The following is a 17,902-nucleotide window of genomic DNA, read 5'->3' on the forward strand; positions in this document are numbered from 1 at the left end:
GGTAATTACACTAAAATTTTGTAATACAATTAAATCATTGGTAATATAATATTGTGACTTAATGTTAATGAGACAGTAGCTTATAAATTACATGTTCTAATAATTAATTCCCTTGTTATTGTTCTAATAATTAAAAATCCAAACAAACTAAATATAATAAAAAAAAATATTATTTGTTAATTAATTGCGGTTAAAATCTAGTTTCGTAGTTATTGAGGATTCTCTCTACCAGTTCAACAACGTAGTCTTGTACAACAGAGTTTTGCGATGCTCGCGCCAAAAAACAGAGAAATGAAAAAGAATGGGATTAATATATGTTTCCTTTTATTTCCGTCTCTGTTTCCCACAACAATTTTTTTTTTCTAGGGTTTTTACAGTGCTTCTCTCTTTGCTCAATTGGGATCTGGGTTTTGTTTGTTCTTCTGTAAAAGTAACCACATTTTTTCTTTTTCGGAGATGGAGCAGATGATCATGAAGAATTGTGAAGTTGAAGTCTCTTCCGAAGAGGAAGGCTTTGAAGGTGCGTGGTTCCAAGCTATTCTAGAGGATAGCCCAAGGATTTCAGGAAAGAAGAAACTTCGAGTTAGGTACCTAACTCTGGTTGAATCGGACCATTCGACTCCTCTAATCGAGCACGTGGAACAGAGGTTCATCCGACCTATCCCTCCTCCGGAGGAGAATCAAGACAAAGGGGTCGTTTTGGAGGAAGGGACGGTTGTGGATGCTGACCACAAAGACGGGTGGTGGACTGGTGTCGTCGTTAAGAAAGGGGAGGATGACAACTATCTTGTTTATTTTGATTTACCACCTGACATTATACAGTTCCAGAGGAAGCATTTGCGAGTCCACCTTGACTGGACTGGTTCGAGCTGGGTCTGACCAGAAATCAAGGTACCAAAGGTTTCCAATTTTCTCAATTTTACTTAAAATTTGGTTTTTGTTTTTGCCCAGCTCCCGGCTCAAACATTTCAGAACCCCTTGGGCGAGTTACATAAACGGTCCCCTAAACACATGCTAATAGAGTAATAGATATAGAAAAACTTTCAACTTTCTCATGTCTTGCGCCTGTCTTGAGCTTCTCCAAGTTTGCATCATATATATAAAACGCTGCACTCCTCGCCAATACAAACTTGTTTGAATCTGAAAGATAAAACTCAATAGTTATTCCCAAATAAATAGAGAAAATGATCATATAAAACGGTTTCTCCTAAGAACTTTAGCCGATGCAGAATCATGAATAATAGTATCAAAAAATCCATGCCTTCTAACATGTTTTTCTCAATGCATAAAATGGCTAAACCGTTCAATCTTTCTTGAGACATTGAAACAGAAATCAAATCATTTTGGATGTTATGACCAAGATAGTGATGATGTATTTCTTGACTATGAATACGCCTAATATGTTGTTGCATTATCAAATCAAATTCAGCAATTGATTCAATCATCCCTAAAAAGTTACCATTACTATCTTGGTATAGTTTCTCATTTGATCCACGAAAAGCTAAGTTTTGTTTAGCAAGACACTTTATAACAGCAATAATTCTAACTAAAACAAACCTCCAACGTTTTTTTTTTCTTTTGCAATTTCTTTTTGCATTTCTTTATCAATAGTTTGATTTTTGCCTAATCTAATGTTCATCTCATTCCAAGTTCTCATGTTAGACATATGCTCTACACTTGTCTCATGTTGTTTAATCCTCTCACTAAGATGCTTCCAATCATTATATCCATCATTTGCTAACAAACACACTAGAGTAACCACGAGATTTAAACAATTTGCAACAAAAACAATATACTTTGTTCACATGAGTAGAATAAAATAACCAATTTCTATCGCAAGTCTCTCCATTACTCAACTGCTTTCTAGAATAATACTCATATGAAAAATATCAAGTGGAAACACCATATTCAGTTCTATTTTAGGTCCCTTTTCCTACTAGCATATCTCTCATTTTATTGTCAAAGTTTTCCCAATATCTAGGATCATAAATATCAATCAATGATGCATTTGGAACTGGACTAGGACTATCATTGTTTTATACAAAGAATTAGGACCATTATTTAGAACATTGTCATGCTCACTACTCAATTGGGTTTGTGTAGAAGCATGATCATGTTTATCATTCACACTTTCAGTTGGCTGAGAAACATTAGAGTCTACCTTTTTAATAAACCTATCCAGATGTCATGATAACAAAATCGATTAAAAAAGAATAAATACCACGTGGGTATGTTATAGAAGTAGTAGGAATTAGCGTGAATAAGTGTCGTGTGAATATGTGATTGCTGATCCTAAAACCGAGAGAACAAAGGCACAAAACACAAGTACCTGAAACAAAAATTATTAATTTATAAGATAGGAAACACATTCAACAATAATTAATTGTTAGTGGGATTCTACAGAATAGAATAATTTTTGACCTTGAGAACTGAGAAGCCATCAACATTGATATTCTCGTTTTACAGAACATATTGCCTAAATGGCTAAATGCTAAATCGTTAGTCGTTACTCACTCGCTAGAACTAGAAAGATTGGAATCGTAATTAGTTAGATTCAACCCTCAATTTAGTAGACTTTAACTTCTATGTATGCTGTTGTCCTTTTGAAGGAATTGGATAGGTCCATGTTAAGCTCCGGTAAAATGGTGGAAGTTAATTCTGCAGAAGATGCTATGTGGTTTCCTGCAATGATAATCAAAGAGACTGATGTGGATGATAAGAAGAGTTTCATTGCGAAGGAATGGGATAGGTACATGAGCTGCAATGGTGGTGATGAGGGGAGACCAAACAGGACCGTTGATTCTCGCTGTGTTAGACCCATACCGCCTCCTTCTTCGGTTGACACCACGTACTCGTTGATGGATTGTGTCGAGGCGTTTTATGGTTCGGGATGGTATAAAGGGCGGGTGAGTGCAATTTACAGTGACAAAAGTTACATTGTCAAGTTAGAGGCTACAGAGAGGAAATCTGAATTTCAACACACGGATCTTAGGCCTTTCATGACTTGGGAAGATGGAGTTTGGCGTGATGATCTAAAGGTATCAATTATACTAATTTCAGTCAACATTATTTGGTTTACTGGTATCAACTGAAGCTGTATATTTTCACTGTATGTTAGACACTCATTAGTCGCTATTACTACCAGATGGTGAAAGTAAGAAGAGAACTTTGTAGAAAATGGAATTTTTTATTATTTCAGCTCAAAGCTTTACAATGTCTTCAATGGCTTATTTATACAATAACCTTAAACTTAGTGTCTCCTGACAGATGTCACCATCAGCTTACACACACAGAATCGAGTGCTGCAAATTGGTTTGATAACTTCATAATCGGTTTGCAGGTTGACTGCTTTATGATTGCTTTGGCCTTGTGATCTTGACACGCAGCTACTTTCTTTCCTTCTTTGATCTTGGCTCTATGTGCAATGAACGTAACTTCCTCCTTCGTTCCGTTTGTTTTGCCTTGGAGTGAAGCTGGTACTTTTCCTTTAGACAGAGAGGTGTCCTCTGTAGCAGTCGACCGTTGAGAACATCCGACATCGTTTCATATTTCTTGGAGTTTAGGTGAAAACAAATACCCTGCTTCATTTGGAGTCTTTGTCCTCAATCTGCTATCAGCCCCCCTCAAACTTGGTGTGGGAGGTAGTCATACGCCAAGTTTGCTCCTGAGAAACTCAAAGGTACCAATCCGAAGAGATTTGGTGAATATGTCCACTATATGTTGCTCACCTGGGATGTGAGTGACAACCAAAGTCTTCAGTGCCACACGTTCTCTGACATAGTGGTAATCAACGTCAAAGTGTTTTGTGCGTTTATGATGCTGTTAAGTACACTGCTGACAGATTGTCACAGTACAGCTCCGGAGTTTATGGTAGAGGAACATTAAGCTCCCATAGTACCGAGCTGATCCACTTGATCTCAGAGGCTGTTTCGGACAGAGACTTGTACTCTGCCTCAGTTGAGCTCTTAGAAACTCAAAGGTACCAATCCGAAGAGATTTGGTGAATATGTCCACTATCTGTTGCTCACCTGGGATGTGAGTGACAACCAAAGTCTTCAGTGCCACACGTTCTCTGACATAGTGGTAATCAACGTCAAAGTGTTTTGTGCGTTTATGATGCTGTTAAGTACACTGCTGACAGATTTTCACAGTACAGCTCCGGAGTTTATGGTAGAGGAACATTAAGCTCCCATAGTACCGAGCTGATCCACTTGATCTCAGAGGCTGTTTCGGACAGAGACTTGTACTCTGCCTCAGTTGAGCTCTTAGAAACGGTTGGTTGCTTTCGAGATGACCAGGAGATGAGATTATGTCCAAGGTAGGTGCAATAGCCTCCCACAGAACGTCTTCCCTCTTTGCAGTTGGCATAGTCGCTATCACTGTATGCCTTAAGATCAAAATTTGTGTTACGCCAGAAGGTAATTCCCATTGTGATAGTGCCTTTTACATACCTCAGGATCCTCTTCAGATTTTGGAAATCTGCAACTGATGGCTTGTGCATCTTCTGACAGACATAATTCACAGAAAATTGAATATTTGGTCTTGTCAATGTCAGGTATTGAAGTTTTCCTGCTAGGCTTCGAAAGTAGGTGGGGTCAGAGAATTCCTTTTGTTGATCCTGAACTTTGTCGAGCTGGAGAGGGAGTGGTGTTGGCATAGGTGAACAATGTTCCATGGCTGCAGTAATGAGTAAGTCTTCTGCATATTTTTGTTGAGACATGAAGATACCAGCCTGAAGTGTTTGTATCTGAATGCCAAGAAAATAATGCGCCTGGCCGAGATCTTTCATACGAAACTGTTTGTTTAGTTCATCAAGCAGGTAGTTCAGGGCTCTAGATTTATTACCAGTGATCACCATGTCATCCACGTAGAGAAGAAGAAGGATATTGTCACCATTTCGATCATAAACAAAGAGGGAGGGGTCTTGCATACTGCATTTGAAACCAAATTCCAACAAGAAATTGTTGAACTTATCCAACCATGCTCGTGGGGACTGTTTTAGTCCATATAGTGATATATGAAGAAGACAAACATGATCTGTTTTATCTTTATCAACAAATCCAGCAGGTTGTCTCATATAAACCGTTTCTTGCAGATCACCGTGGAGAAAGGCATTCTTTACGTTCATTTGCTTAAGCTCCCAGTTTCGTACTGTTGCAGTGTGTAGAATCATTCTGACAGTTGGAGTTCGAACAACCGGGCTATATGGTTCCAGGTAGTCGATTCTTTCTTCTTGGTCATATCCCTTAGCGACCAAACGTGCCTTAAGCTTATCTATTGTACCATCAGCATTGAGTTTAGTTCTAAAAACCCACTTACTTCCTAAAATGTGCATATCAGGAGTTGGTGGGGTTAAAGACCATGTGTTTGCCTCTTTGCAATTAGACATTTCCTCTGTCATTGCACCAGTCCAACATGGGTCTTGAGAGCAGCAATGACTGTTTTAGGCTCTAGAAAAGAGACTTTGTGAGATAACAGAGCATATTTTGGGTTTGGTTTTCGAATGTCTTCTTTTCCTCTTGTTACCATGGGATTGTCATTAGTTACGACTGTTGCAGCATTGTCAGTGTCATCTTCAGAGTCATCTTGAAGTGGAGACATAACGTTTTGAGGTTGGTGAGCGCTGTCGCCAATAGAGTCAGGGTCAAAGCCTGTCGTACGCTCAGAACACTCACCAATCTCAAAAACTGTTATAGACTCATCGGGAGGTGTGGACTGAGAAGTTGCAGGTCGAACAGTCAAAGACTCTTGAGGAATTGCAGACTGGGTTGGAGCTTCTGATGTTGACTCCAAAGCCTTATACCACGCGGAGGAGAGAGCAGTAACGGGTTGAGGATGCATATGTTTGTAAATTGTTGCAAAGGGGAAAGCTGTTTCATCAAACACAACATGCCTACTAATGTACACTCGACCGGTTGGAGGGTATAAGCAACGACACCCTTTGTATTTTTCATTGTAACCGAGGAACACACACTGAAGAGACTTGGGATCGAGTTTGTTTGTAGCATAGTCTCGCAGTGTGGGGAAACAGGTACAACCAAAAATGCGAAGAGAAATGTAAGTGGGAGCTTTGCCATGAAGTTTTTCAAATGGTGAGATCGTGTCTACAGAGTGAGATGCAGGAAGCAGATTGATGAGAAAGCTTGCAGTGAAGAAGGCTTCAACCCAGTATTTAGATGGAACTCGACTTTGAAACAACATGGAGAGACCAAGCTCAGTGATGTGTCTGTGCTTTCTCTCTGCCAAACCGTTTTGTTGTGGAGTGTGAGGGCAGGAGAGAAGTTGTTGTATTCCATAATCCTTTAGGTGTTGTAAAAATTGTGTGCTAATCAATTCTCCACCCCCATCACACTGAAAAGTCTTGATTTTGCTATCAAACTGATTCTCAACCATTTTCTGAAACATAGTGAAGATTGCAAAGAAATCTGACTTTATTTTCAGTGGATATAACCAACTGTATCTGGAGAAATTGTCTACAAATACTACATTAAATCTGAACCCTTGAACAGAAGTTATGGAGAGGGACCCCATAAATCACAGTGAATCCTCTCAAGAGGTTTAGAAGCAACAAAACTAGAAGGAGAGAAAGGAAGTCTTGAGCTTTTCCCTAGCTGACAAGCTTCACACACCGACTTGGTGACTTTATTGAAGGAGATAAACTTGTTATTGGCCAACTGTTGGAGGACTTGCGTATGAGGATGACCAAGTCGTCTGTGCCTCACTTCATCACTTGCAAGATGTTGATGTGCAGAGTAGAAGACTTGATGATTAGGTTCCTCCAAACTGTACATGCCTTTACTCATTTATACGAACACCATCATCATCATGTGTACACAAAGGTAGTCTTTCAAACTTGGGAGATCCTTTGCAATCCTATCCAAATTGTAGAAGTAACCAATCAAGAATCCAGTAAATGGATCCAAGCTGCAAATTCTACAGTAGAAAAATCCTACTCTGAAGTCTCAAAAAGCTTTTACCTTAGAGCTACACGATACTTCTGACTTAACTTCTCTAGCTCAGCCATGACACAGTCCGTGATACAAGTGAGTTCCTTTCAAATCCGAAACGATTCAAAGGTTACCAAAAAGAAAGAATATGGCATAACTGTAAACTGAACATAGTTGAAGCAGCTCACATTTTTGCGTACAAACAGTCCATCATTCCCTTCTCAAGATCAATCAGTAAGATAAAACAGAAGAAACCAAGATTAAAAAAAAAGGGATATCCATTTGCACCATAACAACAATCAAAGTCCACCAAGACAAACTCAACCAAAGTTGATGAAACTGGTATCCACCAAACCATGATCTTTCTTAATCATGCACATTACTCACAGCTCTACTTTAGATAATGCAATTGATTGTTATTATTTATAACCTTTGGATAGAGAAGTTGATGAAACTGGTATTCACCAAAACCTGGTAAGGAGGAACCAAACTAAGAGTTGTGAGAAAAGAAAAGCCCTGAAGGAACTCACACTTGGACTGATACCAAAAAACTCACAAATCAAAATCCAAAAATTTTAAGAAAAGAAGCGCTTATTATCCATTAAGAAACTCTTAAAGACATCAAATGTAAAGGAAGAAGAGTCGTTTACTTACTGTTTCAAAGCTAATCATCTTTTCCATTACAGCTAACTTTTGAGGTTTGTTTAACCAATAACCCATCGTTTAATTTAACTAATAACCCTAAAAGGATCAGAGTGAAAGGAGACTAAAACGGGCAGAAATGAGCTTTCTTTCAACACAAAAGACAACGTGACCAAACCGAGTTGATGTGGGCACGGCCCATACACGAAGCTCTGATGAGTCTTCTCTTCTCTGACGGCGTCTCTGCATAAACCGGCGATGATGCTCAAGGAAGGAAGCTGAGAGAGAGTTACAAAATGGAAGATGATGAGGAGCCACCGATGGCTATTCAAATCCAACCGGATGTTTCTGTCGGAAAGAATCTCTCATCAAGCGACGCTGTTTCAGTTGGTGTCAGCGTCATCACTGGCTATCTCGGCGCGGGAAAATCCACCGTAAGCAATGATAAAGTTTCTTCCTTTCACTAATTTAAGTGTTGGGTTTTGGTTTTTGATTGTTGATTGATTTGTTTTTGGCCCCAGCTTGTGAATTATATACTGAATGGGAAACATGGGAAGAGAATCGCTGTGATCTTGAATGAGTTTGGGGAAGAGATTGGTGTTGAGAGGGCTTTATGATTAACGATAGAGATGAAGGTGCCATTGTTGAGGAATGGGTTGAGCTCGCTAATGGCTGTGTTTGCTGTACTGTTAAGTATAGCCTTGTTCAAGCCCTCCAGCAGCTTGTTCAGAGAAAAGACAGGTGCTTTTTTATTTCTCTATACTGTAACGAACTCTGAACTGTTCAGCTCGTGAAGCCCCCCCAAATTTATGAGCCTTTGCTTAACCTCTAGACTCTGTAAGATATTCTTGATGATCTAAGATTTGGTATAGCCAATGCATATTTGATTTATTAGACATTCTGCTTTTGTTTTCTCAAATGCAGACTTGAATATATTGCTGGAGACTACAGGTTTAGCAAATCCGGCTCCACTGGCTTCTATACTTTGGTTGGTTGAACAGTCAGAATCAGAAGTCAAGCTTGACTGCATTGTTACTGTGAGTAGTGAACTCTTAAATCTGATTCACTTCTCCTTTGTTAGGCTTGACACTGCTATATAGTTCTAGTATCATCTTGTGCACAGCATTGTGTTATCCAGACTATTATAAGAAATTTAAAATTATAGCTAGTGATTCATTCTTTTTTTTTCTGGTTACTTCTTTATAGCATATGTTTCAAGTTGCATACTCTCTCCCTGGTTCCAGTAGTTTTAGTGCTTAGGAATTAATGTTGTAATGCCTTTACTGACTTAGCTGCTTGAACAGGTTGTGGATGCAAAAAATCTTCGTTTTCAGCTCAATGAGCGCCGTGACTCATCCTCGTTTCCTGAGGCTTTTAATCAAATAGCATTTGCGGTAATCAGATTGTGACTCAACCAATTGGTACACTAACTTATCGCCTTCCGCATCTTCCCTCTCACCTCATCATGACGAGATTTTTTTGTTTGTATTGTAGGACACGATAATAATGAACAAGGTGGACTTGATTTCTCAAGAGGAATCTGATGAATTGGAGAAGGAGATTCATTCCATCAACTCGCTCGCCAATGTCATCCGATCGGTTAGGTGCCAAGTTGATTTGTCCAATATATTAAACTGCCAGGCATATGATTCAACTGTTAAGTCTCTGAAACCTGTTTTCTCTTCTTTGTTCGATTACTACTTATGCTTTTGTCTGTAAAAACTGAACCTTTTTTCCCCTGTTCACTGTTGAAATTAGCATGTTAGTCGTCTGGAATCACTGCTGGAAGCAAATAAATCATTAACGACGTCAGATCTTCACGATAGTGGAGTAAGGACTCTATGCATCAGCGAACCGCAACCTATAAACCTCGATAAGGTAGCAAATTTATCAGACGTTCTTGGACAACTAGTTAAGAAAATAGTGTTCTTCGTGACACACCAACTTGTTCTCGGATTGACAGGTTCGTTTATGGCTGGAGGAAATTCTGTGGGATAAGAAATTGGAGATGGATATATACCGTTGCAAGGCTGTGTTGAGCATTCAAAACTCAGAACAGCTGCATATATTGCAGGTAATGTAAGTCATGAATTAAGGTCTTGTGATCCTCCTCAGTATGTTCTTCACATTCTTGTTTGTTATTGAATATGCGTACGTAGGCTGTTAGAGAATATATGAGATTGTGCCAGCGCGAAAATGGAGCGAGGGAGAGAGCCGGACGAACAAAATAGTATTTATAGGTCATATCTCCTTTTTTGCATCATTGCTCCCAACAATCTTTTGTTTTCTCTCTGTTTGCTGATTCAAGTAACTGAATATATAGAAGCGGACTAAGAGATTGCAGACCCTAAAGGAAAACGCAAACTTGCAGTGACACAACCAGATTGGTCTATTTTGGTTTTTCCCGCATCTGGCTTTTAAGTTTTACCGTCATGCACAATACTTTTTATATCAATCGTTAACTTGATCAGTTTATGTATTATAAATATGTAACAACTGTGTAAGGTTATTTAGTTAGTTGTTTCAGTTAACGTTTTTACACTCTTGGTTTACCCAAATCCTGCAAAAAAGATGCATATCTGCCAAGACTCGAGCCGGTTACGTAAGATCTATTAGGAGTAATAATGTTAAATATGGAGTTATCACTTGCCTAAAATATCTCCTACAAATATAACCGTATATTGTGATTAGCATCTCTATCGTATACAACTAACTATACGATAAGCAGACTTACGAATAAGTTGGATAACTTCCCTATCAAACAAAAGGAAGGAAGCGGTTGCAGCAGTATGATCAACAATTTTAACATGTATTTTGTACCTGAAAAGAAGAGGAAGAAGGTTATGTATTCAGTCGTTGTGATATAGGAGCCTACAATACTATTAATACTTGTGGAAGTTACCTTATACTTGTGGAAGTTTCATCCTTGTTGCAATGATGGCATGAATACTTATTGAGGTCACATTCGTCTGTTTCTGGATTAAAATAGGGCATGACAGTCTTCAAACAGTGTGTGCATCCAACATAGTACCAATCAATTTCCTTTCGAAATTCCAGAATTCTTGCAAAAGTAACGACAATTTTTTCCTGAAATTTTTTAAAACCAGATTAGTATATATCAACTTTATATAAAATAGATAGAAATTGAAAACAAATACCTAAGAAGTTTTAGTAATCTGATCAAGAGATTCCCACCTACTTAATGGGAACGAATCTTCAACTTTGTTGTTGATATCAGGTGTCATGAGGGGAGAAACTGTTCTAAAATCGTTAGAATTCCTATTGCCCAGCCTGTAATGTTTTGTATAAAAAAAATAGAAGAGTTGGCAACTTTATCCTTGTAAGAAAGAATTTGGTTACTTAATTTAAACAAATAAAAGACTTACTGCATTTTAAATTCAGCAATCTCAGATAGGTCTCCATCAAGAAACAACTTCGTAGAGAATTTAAAATTGTTTTGTATCATGGTCGCATAGAGAAGAGTTGAAATTATGAATTATAAATGAGTAATAAGATTGAGTTTCTTACCATTAAATTTTGTGGTCCTCATTAGACTCCCAAGTAGTATTATAGGACCTGCAGGTTTTTTGGTAACGTAAGAATGTACATCTTCAGCGTGATTCTCCCATAAAGTACAGTCCATGATAGTACCACTGCAATAGACATAATATAATTGAAGGAAAGTGATAAAGGGAAAAGTATATTAAGAGAGACATGAAGAAGAATCTGACTCCAACAACTTCACTAACCTTAGATCTCTTAGTTGAATATCCAACAACTTAGACTGTTGTCCAAAACAATCTTTGTGAGTAATCTGACTCATAGCAACAATTTCTCCAATAATATCTGGAAAAAAAAATTAAGAGAAGCAGATTATATGTTGTGAAAATCTAGAAACAGTTGCGGATTGGATTGTTACTATAAACTTTTCAAAAAAATATTGAGCTCAATTTGAAAACCATACTATTGAGCAGAATTAACATACCAAAGAATGCGTCGTCGACATTAGATAACGTTGAAATCTCTGAAAAAGGATAAAAATTGAACCGAGATATTCTTGGGATCTCAGTTGAGGGCTTCACCCATGTAGTAAACATGAAATTAATCTTGTAAGGATGTACAGTTCCCTTGTAGTCACCAAGATTATCACGAACTTCAAAATTCATGATCTCACGGTACCTTCCTTCCACCAATTCTTTTTTGAACTTTCGAACTAATGTGTTTTTAACAGAAGCTTGAATTCGATCTCCCTGGGCGGAAAAGATAAATTATGCGAAGATTGTTTTCCAAAAAGGCTAAAATGTAATCAGAAATTTAGAAAATTAAGAAGACTAACCTTTGCATCCACAAGAATTGCTTCAATACCCAGAATAACTCCAGGTTTGTCTTTAGGAAAATAATTCCATGTCCTCGCTATTAGAACTCTGATCTTCTATTCTTTTTTGAAAGAATCTAGATTTGAGAGAGGAGAAACTTCGAGAGGCATTTTAAACGTGACACAAAAAAAAAGAGAAAGATATAACGAAAATTTAAGAGAGAATAATCTCATTTTGAGTTTATATAGAAGATGAATCGATTCAACTAATGGATAACTGAAGAATAAAAAAGATCCAAAAACGCATGAGACTCTCTTATTTGCTCAGGACTCTCTTATTCTAAAAGAGACTTGGCTCTTTGAAGGATATAGAGATTAAGCGTGGAAAAACACTTTCCCTTAAGCCTAAACACCCTGTTTATTCCTTTTGATAATCTTTTTCTCATTCCTTTTCTCAAACCTAGTGTTTCTCTACTGTTCTTCTTCGGTGAATAGTAGATCTGAGTTTTGTTTGCTGGAAGTGATAATTTTTTTGTTTGCTTAGTTGATTCAGGAGTGCGGTACTATCAATCTCCTACTATCGGCTGAAGATAATAGATCACTGACGGATAAAAGATGTTGGCAGCAATGGATAAAGCTCTAATGGCTATGTCACTCGAAGAAGAAGAGGTTCCATTTTCTCTTCCGGATTTGCCAGAGTTCAGCTCTTGTGAAAGAAACATAATAAGTTTGGTGGGTCGCATACTGAATCCGGATTGCCAATTGGTGGCGGGAGCTATTCACGAACTACCAAGAAAGTGGCAGAAATATGATAAGGTCCGAGGTATTGCTTTGTCAAGAGAAAAATTTCAATTTATCTTCGCAAGTGAACACGATTTGGAGGATGTACTACAAAAAGGGTTTCATACGGTAAACGAATGGGGTATAGCAGTGGAGAGATGGTCTGAAGTGCCCCAGCCAAACTCTCTACTGTTTGTCACCCTATGGGTGCAAATTCGCAACATCACTATCAATCACTACACAGCTCCTGCAATTACCTCTATTGGAGAAATTGTCGGCCAGGTCCTTCAAGTGGCATTTGACCCTGATTTAACACAAGCCAAACCGTATGTTAGAGTTAAAATCAGATTTGATGTATCCAAACCGTTAAAGAAGTCGAAGATTATATGGCTGCCCAATAATCAATCTGCAGAGATTTTCTTTCACTATGAAAGAGTCCAACGAAGATGCTACTCTTGTCAACGTCTGTCTCATGAGTCTTCTGTATGCCCTATTATCATAAAATCCAACCAAGACTCGGCTTTGACAAGAAAAAGAGGGGAACTTAGTCCGAATCCCAAGCCAACTCTGGTCATTAAAGACTCTGACCCGCTGTTTGGAGTATTAGGAGAACATCAAGTCGGGCTTAATCCGATCTCTGGTCGACCACGCATCGTTCCTGAAGTCCTGGAAGGGATGAGACAATATCTTATTGCAGCAAATGGTGAGGAATTAATGGTGAAGAAGTCAGTTGCTGAAGCAGAAAAATCTCCTTTCTCGCAATAATCAGCTCTCAGCTTGGAACATGTCCCACTGGTCTCTCATAATGTGGACATTGGTAAAGGGTTGGTGTTTGGTTATGAATCAGATGGCATTTCTTATCCCCAACTGAGAAAGGATTTGCAAACAGATATCTAAAGGTCAGCCTTTGCTCAAATTCCTTCAGAAGATCCAAGTGTAGCCGGTGCAAAGAATGTTGAAAGCAGTCCGGAAGACCTGCCAGACTCTACATGGATCTCATATTATTTTAATACTAGTTCTTCGGTTTATAGGATAGGCTTCTCTAAAGCTGGTCCTTCCGGCTCTAGTCAAAAATTAAAAAAAAACAAGGAAGAGGCAGCAGAAGAAAGCTAGAATGTTGAAGGGTAGAGATATGGCACTGAAAGCAGAGCTAGTTACAAAAGATCCAGGATTAACTAAAGGAAATGTGGAAAAAAGGAAAGCAGTCACTGATCTGGAAGGTGTTCCCATCGCTGTAAGAGCCAAAACATCATTGATAGTCCCAAAGGAGGGACTGCCACATATCTGATGAGCATTCTGAGTTGGAATTGTCAAGGTTTGGGGCGGCCTCAAGACTTGACATTCTTCGTCTCATGGAATTGCGGAAAAAGCATTTCCCTGAGATATTGTTCTTAATGGAAACAATGAATTGTAAGGATGTTATTGTAGATATTCAAGTTTGGCTTGGTTATGAGAATGTATATACGGTTAATCCTGTTGGTACTTGTGGTGGGTTGGCATTATTTTGGAAAAAAGTGTTGATATCGGGGTATTATATGAAGACAAGAATGTGCTAGATCTCTCTGTTCAGTTGGGAGCACATAGTTTTTTCCTCTCCTGTGTGTATGGAAATCCAAATGCTAGCTTCAGACAAGAGGTTTGGAATAAAATAATTAGAATTGGGCTGAACAGGAAGGAGAGTTGGTGTATGATTGGGGATTTTAACGAGATCCTCAATAATGAAGAAAAGATTGGTGGCCCTAGAAGTGCTGAAGCTTTGTTTATTCCCTTTTCTGGTATGATTAAAGATTGTGGGATGAGTGAACTCTCGAGTACTGGGAATGGGTTCACCTGGGGAGGTAGAAGATGGTCTCACTGGATTTAATGTAAACTGGACAGATGTTTTGCGAATAAAGAATGGTTGACGATGTTTCCTGCAGCGAATCAGGCTTTCCTACCTAAAAGGGGATCAGATCATCCTCCGGTCCTAGTAAACATTGCTTCCTCCCAAGAATCCTACAAAGGCTCATTCAGATTCGACAAAATGATGCTGCATAAACCGATGGTGAAAGAAGCAATTACAACTGCTTGGAATATTGATTCCAACAGGTTTAAAGTTCTAGTATCTACGAGAATAAGAAACTGCAGAAAAGCCCTGAGTAAATGGAAAAAGTCTAATGAGCTCAACTCTAAGGAAAAAATCATTGTTCTGCAAGATGAAATGGAAGCAGTCCAATCCTCAATCTCTCCTTCCTCACAAAGAATGTATCTCCTCAGAGATAAGCTGGTTGAAGCGTACAGAGAAGAAGAAAGCCATTGGCAACAAAAGAGTAGAGAGACATGGATGGCGGAGGGTGATATGAACACAAAAAATTTCCATGCATCAGTCAAAAATTCCAGAAACAAGAATGGTCTAGATAAACTGGTTGATATCAATGCTATAGTCCACAGATCATAAGCCTCAAAGGGTGAAGTTGCAGCTTCCTACTTTCAAGCTCTGTTTTCGACTTCTTCTCCTGTTGATACGCAAGCTATGCTTAATGGTTTTGTCCCTAGAGTTACAGACGACATGAATCAAGTACTCTTAGGGTCTGTTTCAAAAGAGGAAGTGAAGAATGCAATTTTTTCAATTAAACCCTCAAGTTCGCCTGGAGCAGATGGAATGACTGGACTGTTTTTCCAACAATATTGGGATGTAGTGGGAGAGCAAGTGACCAGTGAGGTAAACAATCTTTTTTGTCAATGGAGTTTTCCCTAAAGAATGGAATTTTACACAGCTATGTCTCATTACCAAAAAGATCAACTCCCCACTTATGAGTGATCTGAGACCCATTAGTCTGTGCTCGGTTATGTACAAGGTGGTGGCAAAAATTATAATGTCTAGGCTACAGCCTCTACTCCCTATGATCATGTCCCCAAATCAATCAGCATTCATCCCTGAAAGACTGATTTCGGACAACATACTTATTGCTCATGAAGCTGTTCACGAATTGCGGACACATAAGGAGATCTCCAAAAACTTCATGGCAGTAAAAACAGATATGTCAAAGGCGTATGACAGAATGGAATGGAGTTTTTTGGAAGCTATCCTTGTGGCCTTGGGGTTCCACAGAAAGTGAGTGGACATGATCATGTTCTGTGTCACAACAGTCTCTTATACTGTTCTTATAAATGGTCAGCCATTTGGTTTAATAAACCCGCAAAGAGGCCTTAGACAAGGCGATCCTCTCTCGCCTGCATTATTTGTTTTATGTGCAGAAGGACTAACCCACCTCCTAAGCAAAGCTGAAGCTGCTGGTCAAATCAATGGGATCCAATTCTCATCTCAAGGACCCTCGATTCATCATCTTCTATTTGCCGATGATAGCTTATTTATGGTTAAGGCTTCAGTGGATCAAGCTTACAATCTGAAAGGTATATTATCGGACTATGGAGATGTCACATGACAATTGATCAACCTAGAAAAGTCTTCTATTACATTTGGGAGCAAAGTGGAGGTTAACATCAGAAACCAAATCCAAGTGAAGCTAGGAATTGTCAAGGAAGGTGGTGCAAGCAAGTACCTGGACCTACCAGAATGCTTTAGTGGCTCTAAGGTAGACATGCTTGCTTATATACATGATAACATGAAAAGCAGAATGTCTGGTTGGTTTGAACGAACCTTATCTCAAGGGGGGGAAAGAAATTTTACTAAAAGTAGTGGCTATGGCAATGCCTATCTTCGCAATATCTTGTTTCAAGTTACCTAAAAAGACTTGTAAAAACTTGACTTCGGCTATGTCAGCATTCTGGTGGGATTCCATCAAGGAAAAAAGAAAAATGCATTGGATTGGATGGGACAAGCTGTGCTTACCAAAACACTTAGGAGAGCTTGGTTTTAAAGATATCCAAATTTTTAACCAAGCTCTCTTGGCTAAACAAGCTTCCAAGATCTTATAAGATGGTAATAGTCTATTTGCCCTCTTCTTTAAAAGTAGATACTTTGAAGATGGTGAATTCTTAGATGCAGAAATTGGAGAGAGACCTTCTTTTGCTTGGAGAAGTATTCTTTATGGGAGAGATTTGTTAAAAAGAGGTCTTAGGCAAATGATTGGTAATGGTGAATCTGTTTTTTTTCTGGACTTCTAGATGGGTACTGGATGGTGTTATGCGAGCTCCATTAATGAAGAATATCTTATTTGATCTGGATTTAAAAGTAAAGGAGCTCATTGATGTGGATACTCATTCGTGGGCCATTGCCAAACTGAATTATCATTTCTACCCTAGAGATGTCGAATTGATCTGTAAAGTCAAGCCAGTTCCTCTTTCGAAGGATTTCTTCACTTGGGAACATACAAAAAGTAGGGATTATTCGGTCAAATCTGGGTATTGGGCTGCCTATCAAAGAGAGAAAATTGACTTGGTAACATAGGCATCAATGCAACCCTCAATTCTCCAAATAAAAGATCAGTTATGGAGATGCAGTACTCTCTCAAAGATCAAAACTTTTATGTGGAAAGCAATCTATGGTGCCATACCTGTCGTAGACAAAATGCTTGATAGAGATTTAAAAATCGACTCAAGATGTCAAAGCTGTGGGATGGAGGGAGAATCGTCAAATCATGTCCTATTCACGTGCACGGTTGCTAAACAAATATGGGCACTATATGATTTCCCGGTTCCGCTAAATGGGTTTGATTCTGAATCTCTATACCAGAACCTGTACTACTTGATTCTTGTGAGCAAAGACAGCAAACTACAGGTCGAGATAAGGAAAGCATTTCCACGGATATTATGGCAATTATGGAAAAACAGAAACTTGCTCTGCATTGAAGGCAGAAGATTTAGAGCACCTGGCACAATCAAAAAAATTAGAGAGAATGTCAAGGAATGGTTCCATGCTCAATCTCTGAAGGAACGTGAGACAGAAGCTGCACGCCAAAACCTTATCCAGGTAAAAAAGCTCTGGTCTCCTCCTCCCTTAGGATGGTTAAAATGTAACTTTGCATCTTCTTGGGATAAAAAACACAATGTTAGTGGAGCGGCATGGGTTTTGAGGAATGATAGTGGGGAAGTTCTGTTGCATAGCAGAAAATCGTTTTCTATGATTCATTCGGAATTGGATGCTTGTCTTCAAAGTTGGCTTTGGTCTATTGAGAGCATGATCAGTCACAAGACCAGTAAGATCATATTCACTTCAGAAGACAAAGATCTAATTGGAGCTCTTCAGCGACGAAAAGCCTGGCCCTCTTTATTGTTC

The 17,902-nt window shown here is 38.7% G+C and overlaps 5 protein-coding genes across 11 annotated transcripts; 3 read left to right on the top strand and 2 right to left on the bottom strand.

Annotated features, from left to right (window-relative positions):
* Positions 1 to 6,803: 6,803 nt before the first annotated feature.
* Positions 6,804 to 7,667, bottom strand: LOC147946748 (uncharacterized). The gene is made up of 4 exons (XM_087507240.1): positions 7,602 to 7,667; positions 7,419 to 7,484; positions 6,978 to 7,051; positions 6,804 to 6,924 (listed from the first exon to the last, which is right to left on the bottom strand). Exons 1-4 carry the CDS (start codon positions 7,665 to 7,667, stop codon positions 6,804 to 6,806), a joined length of 327 nt encoding a protein of 108 aa, XP_087363366.1.
* Position 7,668: 1 nt separating this feature from the next.
* LOC104778871 (uncharacterized) lies at positions 7,669 to 10,130 on the top strand. The gene is made up of 9 exons (XM_019239989.2): positions 7,669 to 8,023; positions 8,111 to 8,330; positions 8,514 to 8,626; positions 8,894 to 8,983; positions 9,084 to 9,245; positions 9,348 to 9,467; positions 9,553 to 9,663; positions 9,749 to 9,829; positions 9,913 to 10,130. The coding sequence occupies exons 2-8, from the start codon at positions 8,219 to 8,221 to the stop codon at positions 9,818 to 9,820; spliced, it is 780 nt and encodes a 259-aa protein (XP_019095534.2). The 5' UTR covers positions 7,669 to 8,023; positions 8,111 to 8,218; the 3' UTR covers positions 9,821 to 9,829; positions 9,913 to 10,130.
* A 60-nt stretch (positions 10,131 to 10,190) lies between these two features.
* LOC109130440 (uncharacterized) lies at positions 10,191 to 12,199 on the bottom strand. 7 transcript variants are annotated; one of them, XR_015591215.1, is made up of 8 exons: positions 11,926 to 12,199; positions 11,575 to 11,839; positions 11,339 to 11,435; positions 11,118 to 11,242; positions 10,976 to 11,022; positions 10,785 to 10,880; positions 10,492 to 10,676; positions 10,191 to 10,409 (listed from the first exon to the last, which is right to left on the bottom strand). XR_015591215.1 is itself a non-coding variant. In XM_019239991.2 (5 exons), the coding sequence occupies exons 2-5, from the start codon at positions 11,753 to 11,755 to the stop codon at positions 10,831 to 10,833; spliced, it is 453 nt and encodes a 150-aa protein (XP_019095536.2). In that variant the 5' UTR covers positions 11,756 to 11,839; positions 11,926 to 12,199; the 3' UTR covers positions 10,747 to 10,830. The 7 variants fall into 7 exon arrangements, 1 of the variants encoding a protein (XP_019095536.2); XR_015591216.1 differs by having other exon boundaries at positions 10,748 to 10,880; XR_015591204.1 differs by lacking the exon at positions 10,976 to 11,022.
* A 332-nt stretch (positions 12,200 to 12,531) lies between these two features.
* On the top strand, positions 12,532 to 13,449 carry LOC147946749 (uncharacterized). Its single transcript, XM_087507241.1, has one exon. The coding sequence runs from the start codon at positions 12,532 to 12,534 to the stop codon at positions 13,447 to 13,449; it is 918 nt and encodes a 305-aa protein (XP_087363367.1).
* Positions 13,450 to 13,816: 367 nt separating this feature from the next.
* Positions 13,817 to 15,121, top strand: LOC147946750 (uncharacterized). Its single transcript, XM_087507242.1, has 4 exons — positions 13,817 to 13,918; positions 14,055 to 14,163; positions 14,226 to 14,522; positions 14,604 to 15,121. The coding sequence occupies exons 1-4, from the start codon at positions 13,817 to 13,819 to the stop codon at positions 15,119 to 15,121; spliced, it is 1,026 nt and encodes a 341-aa protein (XP_087363368.1).
* The last annotated feature ends 2,781 nt before the right edge of the window (positions 15,122 to 17,902 follow it).

Source organism: Camelina sativa, chromosome 3, assembly GCF_030686135.1.
Source record: "Camelina sativa cultivar CO46 ecotype springtype chromosome 3, ASM3068613v1".
In the NCBI taxonomy this organism is placed as follows: Eukaryota; Viridiplantae; Streptophyta; class Magnoliopsida; order Brassicales; family Brassicaceae; genus Camelina; species Camelina sativa.